Here is a 21,091-nt window from a genome sequence, read left to right as displayed (position 1 = left end):
TGAGAGGGCATCAGATCAGTATGTTAGACTTAGGGGGACCCTAAATTGCACTTTTACCTTTATTTTTTTGGTCACTAGAAGGGCAGCAGAACCTTCAGTTCACCTCATTACAGCAGCATCATGGGACTCTGCATTACATCCTCTCCATTTAAAGGGCTCATCATGTTTTCTCATTTTTGTGGGTCTTTACAGGCACGATCACATTTTCTTCCACTATTAAGGCACCATGAGGACTCTTCATTCCAGATTGTCACATATAGAGACTCTGTAGGACATTTCATCCTGATTTACACATAACTAGACAGTCAATACAGGACTTTAGTATGTTTTCTCCTTGGTGAGGGAACCTTAGAGGACACTTTACTGGTATTGTTTGCATACATGTACATGTTCCAGCTGCACTGCTGAAAGGTGTTATACTAATTAAATTTGACTGACATTACTTTTTAGTCACTAGTATCAGTGATCCTATGAGAAAAGCAACATCATATAAATATAAAATATGAAATGTGTGTTGTGTAATAATCTCTTCATGTTGCTGCTGCAGAGAGAAGAAGCTTCTATGTTCAACATGTGGATGATTTCCTGCAGGAACACCGTCGATGCAGCTGATCATCTCTGATCCTGCAACCAACACCAAAACAAACACAAACACAGAAAACATCTTTTAAAAACGAGACGATGAAGTCGGGATGCAAAAAAATGAAACTCTGCAAGAAAATGTTTATTTGTGAATAAAAATATCATCATTTACAATAAAAATGATTTGATTCACAGAAAAACTAAAATACATATAAAACATGGATTCACAGAAATTTAAAACCAAATCTTAAAAAATTACAGAATTGAAAACATAGAAAATAAAAATGATCAGAAAATGAACCAATAACCTGCAGGAATAATGAAACAGCTCTATCTAGTGGAGAAAACTCAGTTTCACATCATATTTAGAGATCCTGCTGTAAAAGTCGTAAACATTAAATTTCCCTTAAATAACTTTTTTTAAAAATCACACAGAAACACGGACATTTGGTTGTTTCCTGTTATTTTCTTCCAAAATCTCAGTGAAACTAAATGAGATGGAATAAATTCTGCTGTAAACATCATGTCGTCCTTACTTTCACCCTGAAATGCTCTTAAAAATACAATAAAATACAACACAATACAACACGGTATAATAAATTAAATATGATATAATAAAATATAATTCCTGTGGCCATCCAGTTATATAATTCCTCCCCTTTCTGACCATAAATCACTTTACTGCTGCACATCCATCAGCTCTGCTGTTAAACTACTGAACCAAATTACAACTTCATTCAGTTTCTCCCTGCACATTACTGTTAAACTACTGTTAAACTACTGTTAATCTACTGTTAAACTACTGGTAAACTACTGTTAATCTACTGATAAACTACTGTTAACTATCGTTAAACTACTGTTAAACTACTGTTAAACTACTGTTAAACTACTGTTAATCTACTGTTAAACTACTGGTAAACTACTGTTAATCTACTGATAAACTACTGTTAACTATCGTTAAACTACTGTTAAACTACTGTGGAATTACTGTTAAACTACTGTTAAATTACTATTAAACTACTGTTAAATTACTGTTAAACTACTGTTAAACTACTGTTAAATTACTGTTAAACTACTGTTAAATTACTGTTAAACTACTGTTAAACTGCTGTTAAATTACTGTTAAACTACTGTTAAATTACTGTTAAACTACTGTTAAATTACTGTTAAACTGCTGTTAAATTACTGTTAAACTACTGTGGAATTACTGTTAAACTACTGTTAAATTACTGTTTAACTGCTGTTAAATTACTGTTAAATTACTATTAAAATGCTGTCAAACTACTGTTAAACTATTGTTAAAATGCCGTTAATCTACTGTTAAACTACTGGTAAACAACTGTTAAACTGCTGTTAAACTACTGGTAAACTACCGTTAAACTACTGTTAAACTACTGGTAAACTACTGTTAAACTACTGGTAAACTACTGTTAAACTACTGTTAAACTACTGGTAAACTACTGTTAAACTACTGGTAAACTACTGTTAAACTATTGTTCAAATGCCGTTAATCTACTGGTAAACTACTGGTAAACTACTGTTAAACTACTGGTAAATTACTGTTAAACTGCAGTTAAACTAATGTTAATCTACTGGTAAACTACTGTTAAACTATTGTTAAAATGCTGTTAATCTACTGTTAAACTACTGGTAAACTACTGTTAAACTATTGTTAAAATGCTGTTAATCTACTGTTAAACTACTGTTAAACTACTGGTAAACTACTGGTAAACTGCAGTTAAACTAATGTTAATCTACTGGTAAACTACTGGTAAACTACTGTTAAACTATTGTTAAAATGCCGTTAATCTACTGTTAATCTACTGTTAATCTACTGGTAAACTACTGTTAAACTGCTGTTAAACTACTGGTAAACTACCGTTAAACTACTGTTAAACTACTGTTAAACTACTGGTAAACTACTGTTAAACTGCAGTTAAACTTATGTTAATCTACTGGTAAACTACTGGTAAACTACTGTTAAACTACTGGTAAACTACTGTTAAACTATTGTTCAAATGCTGTTAATCTACTGTTAAACTACTGTTAAATTACTGTTTAACTGCTGTTAAATTACTGTTAAATTACTATTAAAATGCTGTCAAACTACTGTTAAACTATTGTTAAAATGCCGTTAATCTACTGTTAAACTACTGGTAAACTACTGTTAAACTACTGGTAAATTACTGTTAAACTGCAGTTAAACTAATGTTAATCTACTGGTAAACTACTGTTAAACTACTGGTAAACTACTGGTAAACTGCAGTTAAACTATTGTTAATCTACTGGTAAACTACTGTTAAACTATTGTTAAACTACTGTTAAACTACTGGTAAACTGCAGTTAAACTACTGTTAAACTACTGGTAAACTACTGTTAAACTGCAGTTAAACTTATGTTAATCTACTGGTAAACTACTGTTAAACTATTGTTCAAATGCTGTTAATCTACTGTTAAACTACTGTTAAATTACTGTTTAACTGCTGTTAAATTACTGTTAAATTACTATTAAAATGCTGTCAAACTACTGTTAAACTATTGTTAAAATGCCGTTAATCTACTGTTAAACTACTGGTAAACTACTGTTAAACTACTGGTAAATTACTGTTAAACTGCAGTTAAACTAATGTTAATCTACTGGTAAACTACTGTTAAACTACTGGTAAACTACTGGTAAACTGCAGTTAAACTATTGTTAATCTACTGGTAAACTACTGTTAAACTATTGTTAAACTACTGTTAAACTACTGGTAAACTACTGTTAATCTACTGGTAAACTTCTGGTAAACTACTGTTAATCTACTGTTACACTACTGTTAAACTACTGTTAATCTACTGTTACACTACTGTTAAACTATTGTTAATCTACTGTTAAACTGCAGTTAAACTGCAGTTAAATTAATTTGCATGTTTTCATTTTTGCACGTTTGTCCTCAGTGATTCTATCTCTCACGTTACCATTTGCATCTTTGCACTTATTACTATTTTATTTTTATTGTACAGTTTTTACCTTTTATTTATCTACTTCCTCTTTAACTGCCCTCCCTGCAGCGATCAATAAAGTTTTTCTGATTATGAAAAAAAAGGAATAAAAAAAAAACACACACAATACAACAGCGAGGACGTAGATGATGAAGAAACAATATGTAAAAAATAAGACTCAAAAATTGAAAACACAAAAAATTGGAAATAAAACTGTAAGAAAATAAACAAATAAACTCATAAACTCATAAATAAGGAGTAAAGGAAGAAGAAAACAATGAAACACATTAGATTAATTTCTTTGCAAACGGCTCCATCTAGTGAAAAAAACTCAGTTTCACTACTGTGATGAACAGGATCAATAAGATGATCAGACTGAGAAGGACATTTATTCTCTGATTTAATTCATATGTGTGTTGATTTGTGTAAATACCTGATTATGTATATTTGTGTTGTTTACATGGTTCAGCATTAATCAGCAGGTAGAAACTCTGAGCTGTGATGTTAATTGTTAGTTAATAAAAATATTTCTGGGTGTGAAAGCTTTTATGACTCTTAGTTATCAGGATGAGACATGAAATACATTTAAATGATGGAGATTAAACTGCTGACTCATGGTTTCACTGCAGCAGACAGATGTGGAGCTCCTTCAAAATAAAACGTTTCAGAGAAAAACAACATCTGGACCTGATGTTAGGTGTTTAATAAAAAGGTTTTCCTGTCTCTGACTTTAAAAGTTTTACACCAGATTAAATATCCAACAGGCTCCCAGTTTATCAACCAGCAGAATCTCAGAGTCCAGTAAACATCTGGCGACAGCTGTCAGCGTTGATGAGCTGAAGCTTTAAACATCAGTCGTCTTAGCTGAAGACATTTTTATTTATTTAGTAATTTAAATGTAGTTTTGTGTGTGTTCATGTCTACATGTTTAATATTATGATTATAATATTATTAATGTTTCATAAATAAACTGAAACTTGATTTAAAGAACCTGCTGGAACGTAAATAAAAGGTGAAATGTTCCTCCAGCTGCTGTAATGAGCAGCAGAAACCTGCAGAGGGCGCCACACACCTGACAAACTGTTCAATATAAAAACACTAAAGATGCTTTGATCACATTTTACATCTGGAAACTATATTTAACACTTTATTTTACTTATTTATAATTGATTCAATATAAATCACAAGTTTAAAGTGATTTAAATGTTTGCAGGAAGATGAGAAATGTTCACTTTGATTTATAAACAATCAGATCATCTGTCAGTTCAATTCATTTACTTTATTTAAACATATTTATTTTAAATTAATACATTTTCTTTTTTCATTGATTATTCGTCTTTGTTTGTTTTCGTCTGGTATTATTTGTATATCATTTACAACCAATTATTGGTGGTTTATAGTTTCAAGAGAAAATGTTTTCTTTATTATCATTAGATTAGATTCAACTTTATTGTCACTATGCAGAGCCAATGAAATGCAGTCAGCAGAGTATTATTACATTATTTACAGATGAGTGCAGGAAGTAAGTGATTCTATAACTTCCTGTATGTACAGTGATGAGCACTATATACAATAATATATATGTAAATATTTTACATACGCATACACAGAGGAGCAGTGGACACAGTCAGACTACAGTATAAACAACATGCAGTTGTTTATATGTACAGTAACATCATATTATATTATTATACATTATATATATACATTAACAGTTCAGTGATGCTGTTCGAGTCTCAGTGTGGAGGTCAGCAGGGTCACAGAAGAAGATCCTCCTGAGACCCTGATCTGTGTCTGTAATCACATCAGACTGTTTATTTATTGAGGACAGATGTATACAGGTGTGTGCAGGTGTGTATAGGTGTGTACAGGTGTGTACAGGTGTGTACAGGTGCGTACAGGTGTGTGTACAGATGTGTGCAGGTGTGTGCAGGTGTGTACAGATGTGTGTACAGATGTGTACAGGTGTGTGCAGGTGTGTACAGATGTGTGCACAGGTGCTTACAGGTGTGTATAGGTGTGTACAGGTGTGTACAGCTGTGTACAGATGTGTGCAGGTGTGTACAGGTGTGCAGAGGTGTGTACAGGTGTGCAGAGGTGTGTGCAGGTGTGTACAGGTGTGTGCAAGTGTGTGTACAGCTGTGTACAGGAGTGTGCAGGTGTGTGCAGGTGTGTACAGCTGTGTACAGCTGTGTGCAGGAGTGTGTACAGGTGTGTACAGGTGCGTACAGATGTGTGTACAGGTGTGTACAGGTGTGTGCAAGTGTGTACAGGAGTGTACAGGAGTGTAAAGGTGTGTGCAGGTGTGTGCAGGTGTGTACAGGTGTGTGCAGGTGTGTGCAGGAGTGTGTACAGGTGTGTACAGATGTGTGTACAGGTGTGTGCAGGTGTGTGCAGGTGTGTACAGGTGTGTACAGGTGTGTGCAGGTGTGTGCAGGAGTGTGTACAGATGTGTGTACAGGTGTGTGCAGGTGTGTGCAAGTGTGTACAGCTGTGTACAGCTGTGTACAGGAGTGTACAGGTGTGTACAGGTGTGTGCAGGTGTTTGCAGGTGTGTGCAGCTGTGTGCAGGTGTGTGCAGGTGTGTGCAGGTGTGTGCAGCTGTGTGCAGGTGCGTACAGGTGTGTACAGGTCTGTGCAGGTGTGTACAGGTGTGTGCAGGTGTGTGCAGGTGTGTACAGGTGCGTACAGGTGTGTACAGGAGTGTACAGGTCTGTGCAGGTGTGTACAGGTGTGTGCAGGTGTGTGCAGGTGTGTACAGGTGTGTGCAGGTGTGTACAGGTGCGTACAGGTGTGTACAGGTGTGTACAGGTGCGTACAGGTGTGTACAGGTGAGTGTCTACTGTCCACACGTCATTAATCTTGTTTTATCATGTGGTCACTTTGCTTTTTGTTTGTTGTTTGTTCTGCTTATTTGTTCACATTGATTGTGCATCACCTGCTCTGCGTCTCATTACTGTCACATAAAGAAGTTCTTCTTCTTTTGTTTTTCACCTTTTAGATACACTTTGCATCAGTCTGAACACCTTCAAGCTGTAAATGATGATCCTGCCGCTGCTGTCAGGTTTTGTCTTCATGGAGTCAGAAGTGATGAACAAACTCGTCTCTAATGAACCTTCGGTATCGTTTCTCTCTGTGAGTGTTTCTGGTTTTCAGCGAAGACAAACAGCCGCCGGGATTCACAGTCAGACGCTGAAACATCAAACAGCTGCAGGATGATTCCTGACAGACGAGCTGAGGGGAGAAATGACAGCGTGATGCTACACAGTGGAGACGGTAAATGTGTTTCTGATCTGCAGGTGAGTCACATGACGTCTGATTGTTAGAGGACAAAATTCTTCAAATGATTCTTCATTTTGTCCTCCAGAGAACAACGTCACAATCAATCATGTCAACAGACGCCGGTCAGGTTCACAGAAACGTCTTAGTTTGAGTTACTTGATGTATTTTATGTGTTACAGTCAGTGTCTAATAATACAGAATAATGTCTTATTCACTCCATCAATATTACACACTTCTTTGCTTTGCATGTCTTTATTTGTCTGTAATTTGTGTTTCTGTGTTGAATCTTTTAATGTGTAACCAGTCATGCAAAGTAACTGAGTACATTAACTCAAGTACTGCACAAAGTACAGTTTTGAGGTACTTGTACTTTACTTGAGTATTTCCATGTGATGCTACTTTCTACATTTCAGAGGGAAATATTGTACTTTCTACTCCACTACATTTATTTGACAGCTTTAGTTACTTTTCAGATGAAGATTTGACACAATGGATAATATAACAAGCTTTTAAAATACAACACATTGTTAAAGATGAAACCAGTGGTTTCCAACCTTTTTGTCTTTTGACGTCTTACAAAAAGCAGTGTGTAGTCGGGGTCACATTTCACATGTCTATGAGTTGTTAACAGCTCCACCAAATAGTGATTTTACCCTCTAAACTTCTCACATGCTTTCATTTCAATAAATGTTCAAATGATCCAATATTTCAGCAAAAATCAAAGATTAGAGAAAAAGTCCAAAAACTGAAAACAGATTTGTGTATCAGAACTTTGTTTTTTCTTCTTTCCTCTCCCATTAATCATCTCACCACCCCTCAGATTTATCTGCTGACCCTTTGGAGGGGCCCGACCCCTAGGTTGGGAACCACTGGACTAAACTAGCTAACTGTATATAAAGTAGTGTAAACTAGCTCCACCTCCAGCAGCTACAACAGTAACATGCTGCTCTAACACTGATGCTTCACTATTAATAATCTAATGATGTCATATATAATAATATATCAGTCAGAGGGACCAAACCACTACTTTTACTGCAATACTTTAACTACATCAAGCTCATAATACTTATGTACTTTTACTGCAATACTTTAACTACATCAAGCTCATAATACTTATGTACTTTTACTGCAATACTTTAACTACATCAAGCTCATAATAGGATTTTTACATCGCTGTATTGGTATTTTTACTGCAGTAAAGTATTTCTTCCATCATTCATTCAGATGTTCTGCTTCGTTCTCTTTTGTCTTCTCTGTGAACGTCTTCTTCTATTAAACTGACGGAGTCTAAATATTGGTGACAGACGTGTGATGATGCTGCAGGTCAGCGTGTTGCAGACGTTAGAAACAGCTGATGGATCGTTATCACACGTCGACTCATTACTGCTGTGAAGGAACATTAACAGGAATTCGATGGACGTGTCAGCGGCTCATCTGACTGAAGAGACATAAAAAGGATCCGGCAGCTCGTCAGCTGATCTGCACAAATCTAACAGCAGAAGGTCAAATGTGATTCATCACGAGGAAGAAACAGAAGTGACACGAGACACGAATGAACGAGTGAAAACATAAAATGAACAAAGATGTGTGTCTGTGATGAAATAAAATACAATTAGAAACTGAGAAATAAACATTAAAATGTGCATTTCACATAAAACAAACGTCACTCTGAGACTTATTTCCCTAAAATATAAAAGTTAAAAAGGGAAATTATATGAAAGGAATATTCAGATAATCAATAAATAAATCTACAATGTTCTATTTAAAAATAAATCACTTCTTATTTAGTCGTTTAATTATTGTAACAATTATATTTTCTGTACATTTTAATCTCACTATATTATTATTAGATGTTGCCATGAATATAGAAATATATTTTCATTTTATTTTAATCTTTTTAGTTTTGTGCTTGAAAAACATTAAATTTAGTGTAAAAAAAAAATCTGAACTCTGATGAAATAAAACACAAATTCCAACTGAAAACAATGATTTAAAATAAATATAAATGAAATGACCCTTTAAATTAAATATATATATTCATAGATTTACTTGAGCATTTTATTTTTTACTTATTTATATTCTATAGCTATAACTGAATGTGTATATATATATATATATATATATATATATATATATATATATATATTTAAATGTATTATTAATCTATTATTTATGACATGTTTGTGGTAATTTTATAGAATTAGTCAGGTTTGATCCTTATTATAAAATCATGATCTCTGCTGAAGTTATTGATCAATCAGCAGGAGAGAAAATCAATTATAGAACATGACAGCTGGGAGGAGGAGGAGGAGGAAGAGGAGGAAGAGGAGGAAGAGGAGGAAGAGGAGGAAGAGGAGGAAGAGGAGGAGGGAGACATTTTGATGTTCATTTATATTAAAAGTAAACTTTGCATTAATTTGTTTCCATTAAAGTGACATAAAAAATAATTTTAATGACGTTTCTCTTTTTATAGAACAATACAGAACCAGTTAAACCAGTTAAACCATCTACTCACTGATGGTTTATTCATTTCTATAACTATAAACGATCAGATTATTATTATTATTATTATTGTTGTGTTTACCTGCTCAGAGACGAATGTTGACTGAAAACAACAGAAACGTTTCATCATGTTGATGGAAACAGAATCTGTATCTGAACATTAACAAACATCTTTGTTCATATATTTAATATTATAAATGTTTTTAAAGATGTTTAATGATCTATAACGAGTTATTAATCATCTCAAACTAAAACAAACTCGTTACTGATCTCAGCTCGTCACAGATAAAAAAGATACATTTCATCCTCCGACAGGAAATCCTCCTGCAGCGCTCAGAGGTCAAAGGTCACCTGTTCGTACAGTGACATCATGTAGAGTCTAAATCAGGTTAATGACACCGAGAAGCTCGTTAGGACCCAGAGGAGGAGGGAGGGCCGCGTGTTAAACAAGTGTGTGTGTGTTAAATGTGTGTGTGTGTGTGTTAAACGTGTGTGTGTGTGTGTTAAACGTGTGTGTGTGTGTGTTAAACGTGTGTGTGTGTGTGTGTGAGTGTGTGTGTGTGTGTGTGTGTTAAACGTGTGTGTGTGTGTGTTAAACGTGTGTGTGTGTGTGTGTGTGTGTGTGTGTGTGTGTGTGTGTGTGGAGGTACTAATGGATGAGGAGTCCATTAGTGAGACAAAGGTTTTGTGAAAAATGACTTTTCATCGTCGGCCTTCGACCGTCGTTTCATTTAATTAAACAAAGTGAGACGTTTCCTCGTTACATTAATGAACTTCACATGTTCACGTTCAGGCTGCTGTTGTGTGATTATGATGTGAAGTTTCCTGTAAACACAGACGGACTGATCGTGTGTTTCAGCTGACGGGAGGTTTCACTCTGAGCTCAAAATGTTTGTTGATGTTTTAAACCGACTTCATCATTTCAGGCAAACAGACCAATTAAGTTTAAATGTTAACAGCTGATCCAAGAAAATAATGAACTGATTGTGTTTTTATTCATGTTCCTGGGTGGGGGGGTGAGCGCACCCCAATAAAGTTTAAAAGAGAGAAAAATAGTGACGTCACACGCCGGTTTGCCGCAGGTTGCAGGGATACAAAGTCAGTTAACTGAGTAACATTACATTAAAACATAAAGCTGTTTGTGGGTTCAGAGACACAACGTTATGTAATATGTTTTTTGTTTATGGAGTGCAGTTGTCCGAGGTCGGGTTCACATGTGGGAACTATCCTCATCCACAATATTTGCACCCTTGGTTGGCGGAGAGAGGTTGGTGTGTGGTTTGGCGTGTTATGTTCATGGTATTGTTATTAGGGGGGTTTTTGTAACGTTTGTAGTGTGGTTTCAAGTAAATGTAATAAATAAAACGTGTGTTTTTAATTGTAGTGATGAATTATAGTTATGCTGTGTTAAACATGGTGAATGTAATGTTTTTAAATACTAGTGTAGTTGTGATGTATGGAGGCTGGAGCTATGTGTTTTAGTTTCACGGTACTCGAAGAATAAAAGTCATCATACCAGTTGAACTCAACGTCTGTTAATTGATACCGAGGGGCTGCTACAGTTACAGTCTCTTTAGTGCCAAAGTTCCTCTTTTTGTTACTTTACTTCCACCTGCAGCTCAACAGGGAAACACTGTCCGAGGAAACACAAAGACTGTAAATGTGTCAGATATCCACTTGATATGACGAACTCAGACTGCTTCTAGAAGCTTCACACAGACTGCACTAAACAAGGGCTGTTTGTGTCCTCCATCACTACATCTGGAGATCTTTTAATGTAAGTATCTCCTTCCTCTCTGTATCTGTGTGTATCAAAGCTGATATATCTTATTCCTCCATGTTGTCCAGAAACTATTAAAACACATCAGTGAGTCACACCGGAGACATGTTCCTTCATCATGAAGAGTTTGTTTAGAAACGGCTTCACAGACTAATAACAGCATCACCTGTGTTTCCCTCCTCTCCTCTCTGATCTGCCTCCCTGCAGACTTCCTGTTTCTTCGCTCGGCTGACTGAGATCAGACGCCGCTCGGAGGATGAAGACGTCTCAGCGTTCGCCTCCTCCCTGCAGTCAGAGTCGTGCTGAGCAGCTTCAGTACGATGATAAAGACGTCTTCTACATATAAAGCAGCCGTACGGAGCATCAGCCAGAAATCCTGACATTATTAACACTGAAATTTATTCATCTTTAATCAGCTGTTTGGAGGTTGACGTGCAGAAGAAATAATGTAGGATGTTTAGAGCCTGTTCGTTATTTATGAGGGGGAGGGGGGGTGTAAAACAGAGATGTTTTTCATTTTTGAAGCACTGGGAGGGATTTATGTTGTTTATTCTGGCTTAGTGGAGGGATATTCAACTTTAAATGGTTGCATTTTGTATTTATTTTAAATACTGCTGTATGGTGATGGAACTAAACCATCAAACATTACCATCCATGCTGGCAGCTATTAGCTAGGAAGCTAACATGGCTTTTAGCCTGTAGGCCGACATTTTTGTTTGTGTGATGATGTGATTATTTTGATGAAGCTATGATCAGTTTGTTTTGGTGATGACTGTCACTGTTTCATTGGTTGGATGAAGTCTTTTTGTTTCAGAGCTGAATTATCAGAGGTAACTTTGCAGTAACATCACTATAGGAGAGACACAGTAAGTTCACAGTTCACTAGCAAACGTAATAGTTGGAAAATGTCAACCTTTGCTTTTCATTTTCTCCAATAATATCTACCTTTGGTATGAATATAATAAGATACGGTTATTTATGGTGGAGGGAAGCTCAGGGAGCTCAAGGAAAAATATCTGTAGCTGCTGAGTCAAGATAAAAAAACCCCCCCCCCCATCCCATCCCCATCCCCCCATAAATAACCAACAGTCCCTTATGTTTTCTTCTTCTGCTGGCTCAGGTTAAATATATGAACAAGGTGAACGAGTTGTGATGAATTTCCTCTTCAGACACTTTTACAGGTCGACCGTCTGTGTTAACGACAGAAATAAAATATTCATCAATACATACGAGTGTGAGAAAGATACAAATAGAGAGAGAGAGAGAGAGATAAAGAGACAGAAAGAGATACAGATAAAGAAAAAGAGATTTAGATGGATGATGTACAGAGATAGAGAGAAAGACAAAGAGATAGAGACACTTACATATAGAGATATGGATATATAGAGATATAGAGATATTGAGGGTTAGATATATAGAATAGAGATATAAACAGATTTCATCAGTGAAACACTGGAAGAAGAAACACAAAGTGACGTCTTTGGTTTGCAAGAAGCAACAGAAACTCGAGGACTGAACTTCCTGTTTGGTTTCATTAAAATGACGTCACATGATAAAATCTCTAATCTTCCTCCTGCTCCTCTTCACACTGTATGTGAGCTCAGTGTCGATAAAGTTAATCTTTCTGTTTTTTTTTAAAGGGTTTTTCCAGCAGAATAAATCAGAAGCTGCAGCTCAGTGAATAATTGAAGCTCATTGATGTTTCTGTAATGAGTCCCTGCAGACGAGCTCAGGAAACCGAAACCTCACTGATCATCTATTATTGATGATGATGAAGATGATTTCTGCACAGAGAGGTGAAGCAGGTACATAATCCAGGATTATTCTCACTTTTTAAACTCACCAGTTCAGTTTCAGTTTGATGCTCTTTATTAATGGAGCCATTTATGTTGCCACGGCAACGTAAACAGATGTAATGTTTATGCCTTTAATATTTCATCATGAGACATAAATATTGTCTGTTTTTATTCACTATCTGTTATTTCTGTTGTGTTTTTAATATTTTAATCCCATTTTTATTTATTTTATTTATTCTACACTTTTATTCATTTTTCTTGAATGACCTTCATCACTTTGTCTGTGTTTCTATTTGATTGTAAAGCACTTTGATGAACTGTAGTTTCTAACTAATGAAATGATCGACTGCAGCCGACTGCACAACAAAGTTATCCATCAGTCTTTTAATAGTCTGAACTGTTTTCGTCTCTTTTTCACCGACTTCGACTCCTGAAATCACAACAAGCAACAAAACATTAAAGAATTTGCTCATAAAGTAAAACAACAACAACAAATAAAACTCATTACTGCATCGCTCCGCTGAGAACAACCAGCAGCTGTTTGTCACAATTAAAGGCACTAATGCACACACACACACACACACACACACACACACACACACTCACACAGACACGCAGGTTGTTGGCGTGTTAATAAGCTGGCTTGTTGCCACGTCTGTTGTTTTTTTGTGTCTCAGAGGTTTAATTTGTTTGAATTATCAGCAGGAATGAAACTGAAAACTCGTCCATATTCATGAGTTGTAGCTCCGCCCCCTCACAGCCGCCTCCATGTCAATAAAAACAAAATACAAGAATAAACAAAAAGCTTCACTCTTCATCATTAATCCTTCATCATCATGAAGTTTGTCTCTCTCTCTCTTGTGGATCGTGGACGTGTCTCAGGACGTGTTTAAGTCTCCAAATCTTTTTTTTGGAAATCCATCTGGACTCAAACGTCTCTGCAGACACACCGGCAGCGTTGGGAGGTCAGTTATATTTCCCTCTTCCTGTGTTCCATGTTTGTCCCCAGTCTGTCTCTCTGTGTCTGTGTGGGCGGATGCTGGGTGAGACCTCCAGGTTCAACATATCCAGGATATCTTCTGGTTATCTGGCTTCACTGAGTCTAACATTTACCGTCCAGATAACCAGAACTATGACGCTGTTATCAAGCAGCTCAGTAACTCTGGTTTAACAGCTGCGAGCTCGTTCATGTGAAAGAGGCGGGTTGTTAATAACGAGCGACATCATCAGAACCATGAATGAAGTTCTTCATATGAGATGAAACAGTGAAACCAAGAACCTGCAGATTCAACCAAGTGAATGTAAACGTAATAAGTAAATAATAGTAAAAACGTATTTTCACTGTTTAGAAACCATCTGAATATGTCACATAACAAACTTAAAGTAACGTCAGACTGTTTCTGCTGCTGAAGCAAAGAGTGTAAAAGTATTTAATGACTGATGATTTATAATCATGGAGCCAATTAACAGTGAGGATTATTGATCTCTGGTGTTTATCTGCAGTTGTCTGATGTTATTCTGACTGCAGCCATGAATCAGAGAGTAAAATCACTATTAAACTATTAAAATATGTGTTTAGTGTCGTAAACGATCTCCGTTTGTTAGAAGCTCTGATTTAAAACCAGAAACACAGAACAATAAAATGTTTCTGCTGATCTATAAAAATATATATTGATCTTTTTTTATTTTTCACTTTATTGTAACTCAGGACTTTTGTCCATGTCGGGATCCTGTAGGAGTGATGACTCTTTATTTCCAGTGATCTGATTGGTCAGTGGTCGCAGTGTCGACAGTTTGTGATCTGATCAGCTGTTCAGCATCAGTTACCATGGTGATGAACCCCGATGAGAAGTGAACCACTTCAGAATTACACCTGAAGTTACCTCGCTAACCTCAAATCCTGCCTCATGGTACAGACCTGCATCTACTCACCAGCTCCACCATCCACACCAGTATGAAGCTCCGGTTCATCTCTCCACGCTCCGCCTGTTGTTCCGTCATTAATGTGGTACAGACGCTACGGCCAAGCTTCTTGTAAGCTCCTTGTTTGTTTCTCTGACCTCCTGCTAACTCTGTTCTCTGCCTCAGGTTCACCAGTCCAGCTCCCAGTACACCTGCCACGTCTGCCTTACCCTCACTGCTGGTTACCAGTTGGATCCCCTGTCTGCTCTGCCTCAGCCCCTCTGCCTGCTCCACTCTTCCATTCTCAGCCTCTTTACCACATACAGAACCAAAGAGCACTCCGCTGGGCCATCAGATCCATCTTCAACTCAAACTACAATAAACGGCCCTTAAACCATCGCTGCGTCTCCTGGTCTGTGTGCATCTGGGTCTTAAATCGAACTGTTGGATGTTATTAACAGGATGTAACAGGATGTTATTAGACTGAAGACACATTTTTATTTTGGCAGGACCAAAGTTTTCATGTTTCATGTAAAGCTAAAGGCCATACAGGTGGGTCGCCTAGAGCGCCACATCCTGGTGGCTGCTGGTCGCCCTTAAAGGACAAATAAATAAATAAATACTCACCGGTTGGCGCCCTTCCTCATTTTCTGCCTTGAGGTAACAAACTGCTCCTCACAGTTTTTCATCTGCTCTGGTCTGTGCTGTGTGCACTGATAGCGGGGGATGAGTTACCGTTTGATCACAGACAGCTGAGGATGTAAGAAGTGACTGACTGACGGACAGCTGTCAAGACGCAGATATCTATGTTCACTTTTTATTTATTAATGAAAAGCTGCAAACATTCAGGTGCACTGGGAAGAAAACAGAGAAGAGAGGAGGAAGAAAAGAAGCCTAATATAGAGGTATGATGTCTCATGTTAACGTTAAAATGTAGTTTTGTGTGAAGACGTTTCATTTGTAGAAGCAGCTAGCTAAGTAGCAACAAAGCTAATGCTAGATAATGATGCTAGACTCAGCTAACACATTTTGGTTTTGGTTAAATAATTAAAAAAACATTTAAATATAATCATGTTTTTATACAATCAACAAACACATCTCTGCTGCAAATGAACACTTGAGGTTAGTTTCCAGGACCTTCTGTTATTGTGTAATTGCACATGGACGGGTTTAGTTGTAACAATAGAAAAGTCTGTTGAATGCAATTAATTCAATACAATTTTATCTATATATAATTCTATCTATATACTATAGGCCATAGATCAGCGATGGATATTCAGATGGATGGACTGATGGATGTAGATAAATGGAGTATATCCACAAGTCAAAATATAAATGAATACTGACAAGAGATCGGGTGTTGAACATTGACGAAACCTCAAACCTGAAAAACTAACAAGGTCAAAATGACCAAACATGACAAACACTAACTAATTTATGTGGTTTATAAGGATTGGCCTATGGAGTAAGTTAGTGTAAACATATGGAACAAAAAATACCTTTATCAGCTGACCAATATTATTTATCTAGCAAGGCCTATAGTCTACATACAGGGAACAGGAAGTGTTTGTTTAAGATGGGTTTTAGCTGCTATGTGTAAACTGATTTGTTCATTCATTTAGAATTGTATCAGTCTTTGTTTAGATGCAAAGCACCTCTATAACTGGACTGTCACTAACTCACAAACTCATTCAGTCATTCAGTTTTACTATTTGTCACATTCATGATAAATGTAATGTTCATACTCCTCAGTGCACAACTCATGTGTTCAACCCTCACAGAAGACACACTTCACCCATTTCTCACCAGGAACAGAGGAGACAACATCATCACCGCACACCAGACAGTCCTCAGAGGACTGATTCCTTTCATTTTTCTTTGCCTTTCAACGCAAGACCCTTCTTTTGGCCTTGATCGCTGGTTTTCTGCCTTTTGTCTTCTCTTGCTCTTTTTTCATTGCCTGTTATGCCTATGTAAAAGGTCCGGGTTAAATTGAACCCTGCATCAGAAGGTTCCCTGTGCAGCCCTACAAACTGAAGGATATGAATCTGAATGGAAACCAGTAACTAGCTATCTGGATAACTGCTCCTTCCTAGACGACCGAAACCAATGGTAACGGCTAAAACTATATCCATAAAAACAGATTTCTGCACTGGTTTTCACCAGCCGTGTGTAAGTTCTCTTCTTAATCAGGGTGTAAAGTCGACACTCGAGGGTTAGAAACTACTGATTAGTTTTAAATTAAATCAGCCACTAAAATTGGTCGCACCGTGATTACTTGGAGCGTAACCTGTTTGGACGTGAAGTCGTAACTAAGGCAAGCAGCCAATCCACTATCAAAGATAGAGTTCCATCGTCATGGTTACCATGCACATTGTAGTAAACTAGATCAATACTGAAATATATCAATAAATTAGGTCTTTCTGGATGACTGTGTTGCAAAATGGCAGCAATTAATGAAACAATGATGCTGTACAACATCACTTGTTACAACATAACTCTAAGTAACAAATAAATACACACATAAATATTATTTTAGTGATGCATAAATCACAACTTTGTAATAATTTATGTTATAACGAAGTTTGAACTTAGAGCTGGTGCAACAGGCTGCAGCAGTTTGTTCTACTCACAGCTACATGTGGCTGATATCTACTCAATAACTGTCCTCCAGCTGCTGGAGAAGTTACATCTGATCTCCCACCTGCACCACTCTGAAGCAAATCCTAATCTCACCTGGGGCACCAAAATGGCGCCAAATGGAGGCAGCCCTGATTCACTGACTTCAGATACCTGCTGCTGTGTTTCTGTATCACCTCGAGTGAAGCGTTGGGAGGATTTCCTGACTGATATGTTTTCATTTATGCAGATAGTCACTGTGGTTCAGGAGCTGCAGACATTTTCATTTTAGTTTTTTGCTCTGAAAGAGGCATGCATGGAAGTTTAATCTGTTAATTACATCTTCTTCTTTTTGTGTTTTACTACACTCGACAGGAGAATCAGCCACCAACTGTTTACTTCGGTGTGCTAAACTATTAATATTCATTAAACATGTTTCGGATGGAAACAAACATTAATTCACATTTTCTTTTGATGACTTATAACTGGCTGCTTCAATCATATCAGACAGTAAAAGTCAGAGAGAATAAACAGGAAGTCCAGAGAGGACAGAAGAGAACCGACTGTTGCTTCCTGTTTAGTCCTGAGCGCCGCTAACATGCTAACTATGATCAAGCTAACATGTTGATAATGTTTCATCTTCACTGTCAGTTTAGCGTGTTGCTAACATTGGCTAATTAGCACTGAACACAGTGCAGCTGAATCTTTTTATATATTTTGACGTTTGTTTGTGATCCATCAGGTGAAACTTCTGCTTCTCGGCTCCACATTATAAATTCATGCACGTGCGTTCACCGCTCATCACTTCCTGTTTGATCAGAGAATTATTTAAAGTGTGACGGCTCGGTTCAGCCGGAGTTCAGCTGATCATCACAACAACAAACTGCAGGCGTTCGCTCTTTGTTCTGTCTGTTTGCATCTTCTCTGACATCCAGGAGAGACGAGCTGGAGGATCCAGAACTCCTCTGAGAGAAACATACATTTCATTTTATATCTTCATGTTATTTTCATAGTTTATATACTCGTAGTTCTTCTGTTCTGATGCTGAAGAACTGGTTTTAAACAGCTGATTTGAATTATAATATAAACTATTTCTTATTTTGAATTGATTTAATTTATTCTTAGTTGAATGGAGAGGTTCTGTTCCATACATGAGTCCAATTTCATCAATTTCATCACAGACTTGGCTTTTTCTGGGACTTACGATGCTGTATATTGTTTATTTATCACTTACGACTGATGTTGTCCTCAGAGGCTTTCAGGCTGTGGTTGAACCTCTAACTGCACCTCGATCCAGGGTCTCTTAATAACTATCCACCAGTCTCTAATCTTCCATTCTGTCGACTCATATAAAAGAAAATTATTTATATGAACCTTTTCAATCGGCTCTCAGGGTCTGTCGCTCCACTGAATCTGCTCTAACCAGAGACGTTAATGATCTTCTACTTGCTTTGGATGCAGATTCCATCTCTGTGCTTCTGTTACTGGATCTCAGTGCAGCTTTTACACCATCGATCACTGTTTACTATTAGACTAAATTGTAATGTTGATGTCTCTGGCCTCACAGCCACACAGTGTGTCTTATGTAATAATCTTACATCTAAATTCTCTGATGTTAAATATGGAGTACCTCAGGGCTCACTTCTTGGCCCTCTGCCTTATACGTCACCTCTTGGCCAAATTATACGTAGGCATGGACTAAATTTCCATTTTTACACAGATGATACTCAGCTTTATAATGCTGATGATCGCATGTAAATTACTAAATTAGAGGCCCGTTTGGCTGCTGCTTCTAAATTCAGATAAAACTGAGATGTTGGTCGTTGGCTCTGATGGACTCAGACACCAGTTTGATCAAGTACCAGTAACGTTCGACAAATGTGTGATTTCACAAAGTGTAGCAGCCAAGAATCAAGAAAGTGTGACGTTTGATCCCAGCGTCTCTTTTGATAAACACATTAAACATCATGGAGACTGCCTTTTTCACTTATACAACGTAGCTAAAACTCAGTCTTCCCCGTTCATGGCTGACTTTACAGTAATCCAGACTTTATTACTGTAATGTTGTGTTTTCAGGTCTGACACATGCTGGTACTAAAAGTCTTCAGATGGTTCAAAACGCTGCAGTAAGAATCTGAACTAAAGCAAGAAAATTAAACCATGTTACATAAATTCCAGCCTCCCTTCATCGGCCTCCTGGTCCCAGTCAGTTTAAATCTAAATTTAAACTCATCGTTGTGTCTTAACCCTCAATTAGTCGCCTTTAATTGAGTCCTTCATGAATTTACTACGCGCTGTCCTGCCGATCAGATTATTGATTATTGTAACTGTTCTGATTATCATTGTATCTCTCTAAGTTTCTGTTTATTTGTTCCACAAGCACATAAGTGTCCTCTCTTGTCTCTCAGGAGTCTCTTGCTGGACCAGACCCCATCCTGGACCAGCACCCATCCTGGACCAGACCCCATCCTGGACCAGACCCCATCCTGGACCAGCACCCATCCTGGACCAGACCCTATCCTGGACCAGCACCCATCCTGGACAAGCACCCATCCTGGACCAGACCCCATCCTGGACCAGCACCCATCCTGGACCAGACCCTATCCTGGACCAGCACCCATCCTCGACCAGCACCCATCCTGGACCAGACCCCGTCCTGGACCAGACCCCGTCCTGGACCAGCACCCATCCTGGACCAGACCCCGTCCTGGACCAGCACCCATCCTGGACCAGACCCCGTCCTGGACCAGACCCCATCCTGGACCAGCACCCATCCTGGACCAGACCCCATCCTGGACCAGCACCCATCCTGGACCAGCACCCGTCCTGGACTAGACCCCGTCCTGGACCAGCACCCATCCTGGACCAGACCCCGTCCTGGACCAGACCCCATCCTGGACCAGCACCCATCCTGGACCAGACCCCATCCTGGACCAGCACCCATCCTGGACCAGCACCCATCCTGGACCAGACCCCATCCTGGACCAGACCCCATCCTGGACCAGACCCCATCCTGGACCAGCACCCATCCTGGACCAGCTCTGCTTCCCTGCTGTGTCTTGAGGTTTTGGATCTAGTTCCTGCAGGAGTTCAGCCTCACGTCTCTCTCTGATGTCTTGTTTTCTTGTCTCTTGTCCGTGTGTGTGACGGTGTGATGTGAGTCTCCGCTGTCTATCCTCCTGCCAGGTCTCCATGGTGACAGAGGTCACATGATTCAGGTTCTATTCTGCTCAGCGTCCTCTTCATCACATTCTTCATATATATTATTAATCCGTTATGATGCTGTGTTCTGTAATGTGTCTTCTATTGTTTCTATTTCCTGTCGGTCCGTCCTGCAGATGGATCCTCCTCTGTTCTTCTTCCTGAACTTTCTTCCATGTTTTCCCTGTTAAAGGGTTTTTTTGGGGAGTTTTTTATTATTCTGAGGACAGGATGTTGTTCAGACTGTGAATCCTCCTGAGACTAATTTGTGATTTTGGGTTATATAAATAAAATTGACTTGAGTTGACATAATTATCAGGTTATTATCCCATTAATGTCACCATATTATCATTTTTAATCAAAATATTTCACCAGTGTAACCTTATTATAGTCATCAGGTTACTGTGTTGTTACCTAAATAAACAGTTCTGCCTCATATTACTAC

At 37.9% G+C, this 21,091-nt stretch overlaps 1 protein-coding gene across 1 annotated transcript; it reads left to right on the top strand.

Annotated features, from left to right (window-relative positions):
• Window positions 1–15,348: 15,348 nt before the first annotated feature.
• Window positions 15,349–21,091, top strand: LOC137169421 (uncharacterized). The gene is made up of 2 exons (XM_067572603.1): window positions 15,349–15,731; window positions 19,854–21,091. The coding sequence occupies exons 1-2, from the start codon at window positions 15,633–15,635 to the stop codon at window positions 20,520–20,522; spliced, it is 768 nt and encodes a 255-aa protein (XP_067428704.1). The 5' UTR covers window positions 15,349–15,632; the 3' UTR covers window positions 20,523–21,091.

This window comes from Thunnus thynnus, chromosome 18 (genome assembly GCF_963924715.1).
Source record: "Thunnus thynnus chromosome 18, fThuThy2.1, whole genome shotgun sequence".
NCBI classification, from domain to species: domain Eukaryota; kingdom Metazoa; phylum Chordata; class Actinopteri; order Scombriformes; family Scombridae; genus Thunnus; species Thunnus thynnus.
Note: the sequence above shows the minus strand (reverse complement) of the source record. Positions and strands in the feature narration are given on the sequence as shown.

Coding starts and splice junctions, on each gene's coding strand:
- LOC137169421 (XM_067572603.1), top strand. CDS start 15,633: ATGTTCACTTTTTATTTATTAATGAAAAGCTGCAAACATTCAGGTGCA. Junction 15,732..19,853: donor AAAAGAAGCCTAATATAGAG/GTATGATGTCTC, acceptor CTTGTCTCTCAG/GAGTCTCTTGCTGGACCAGA.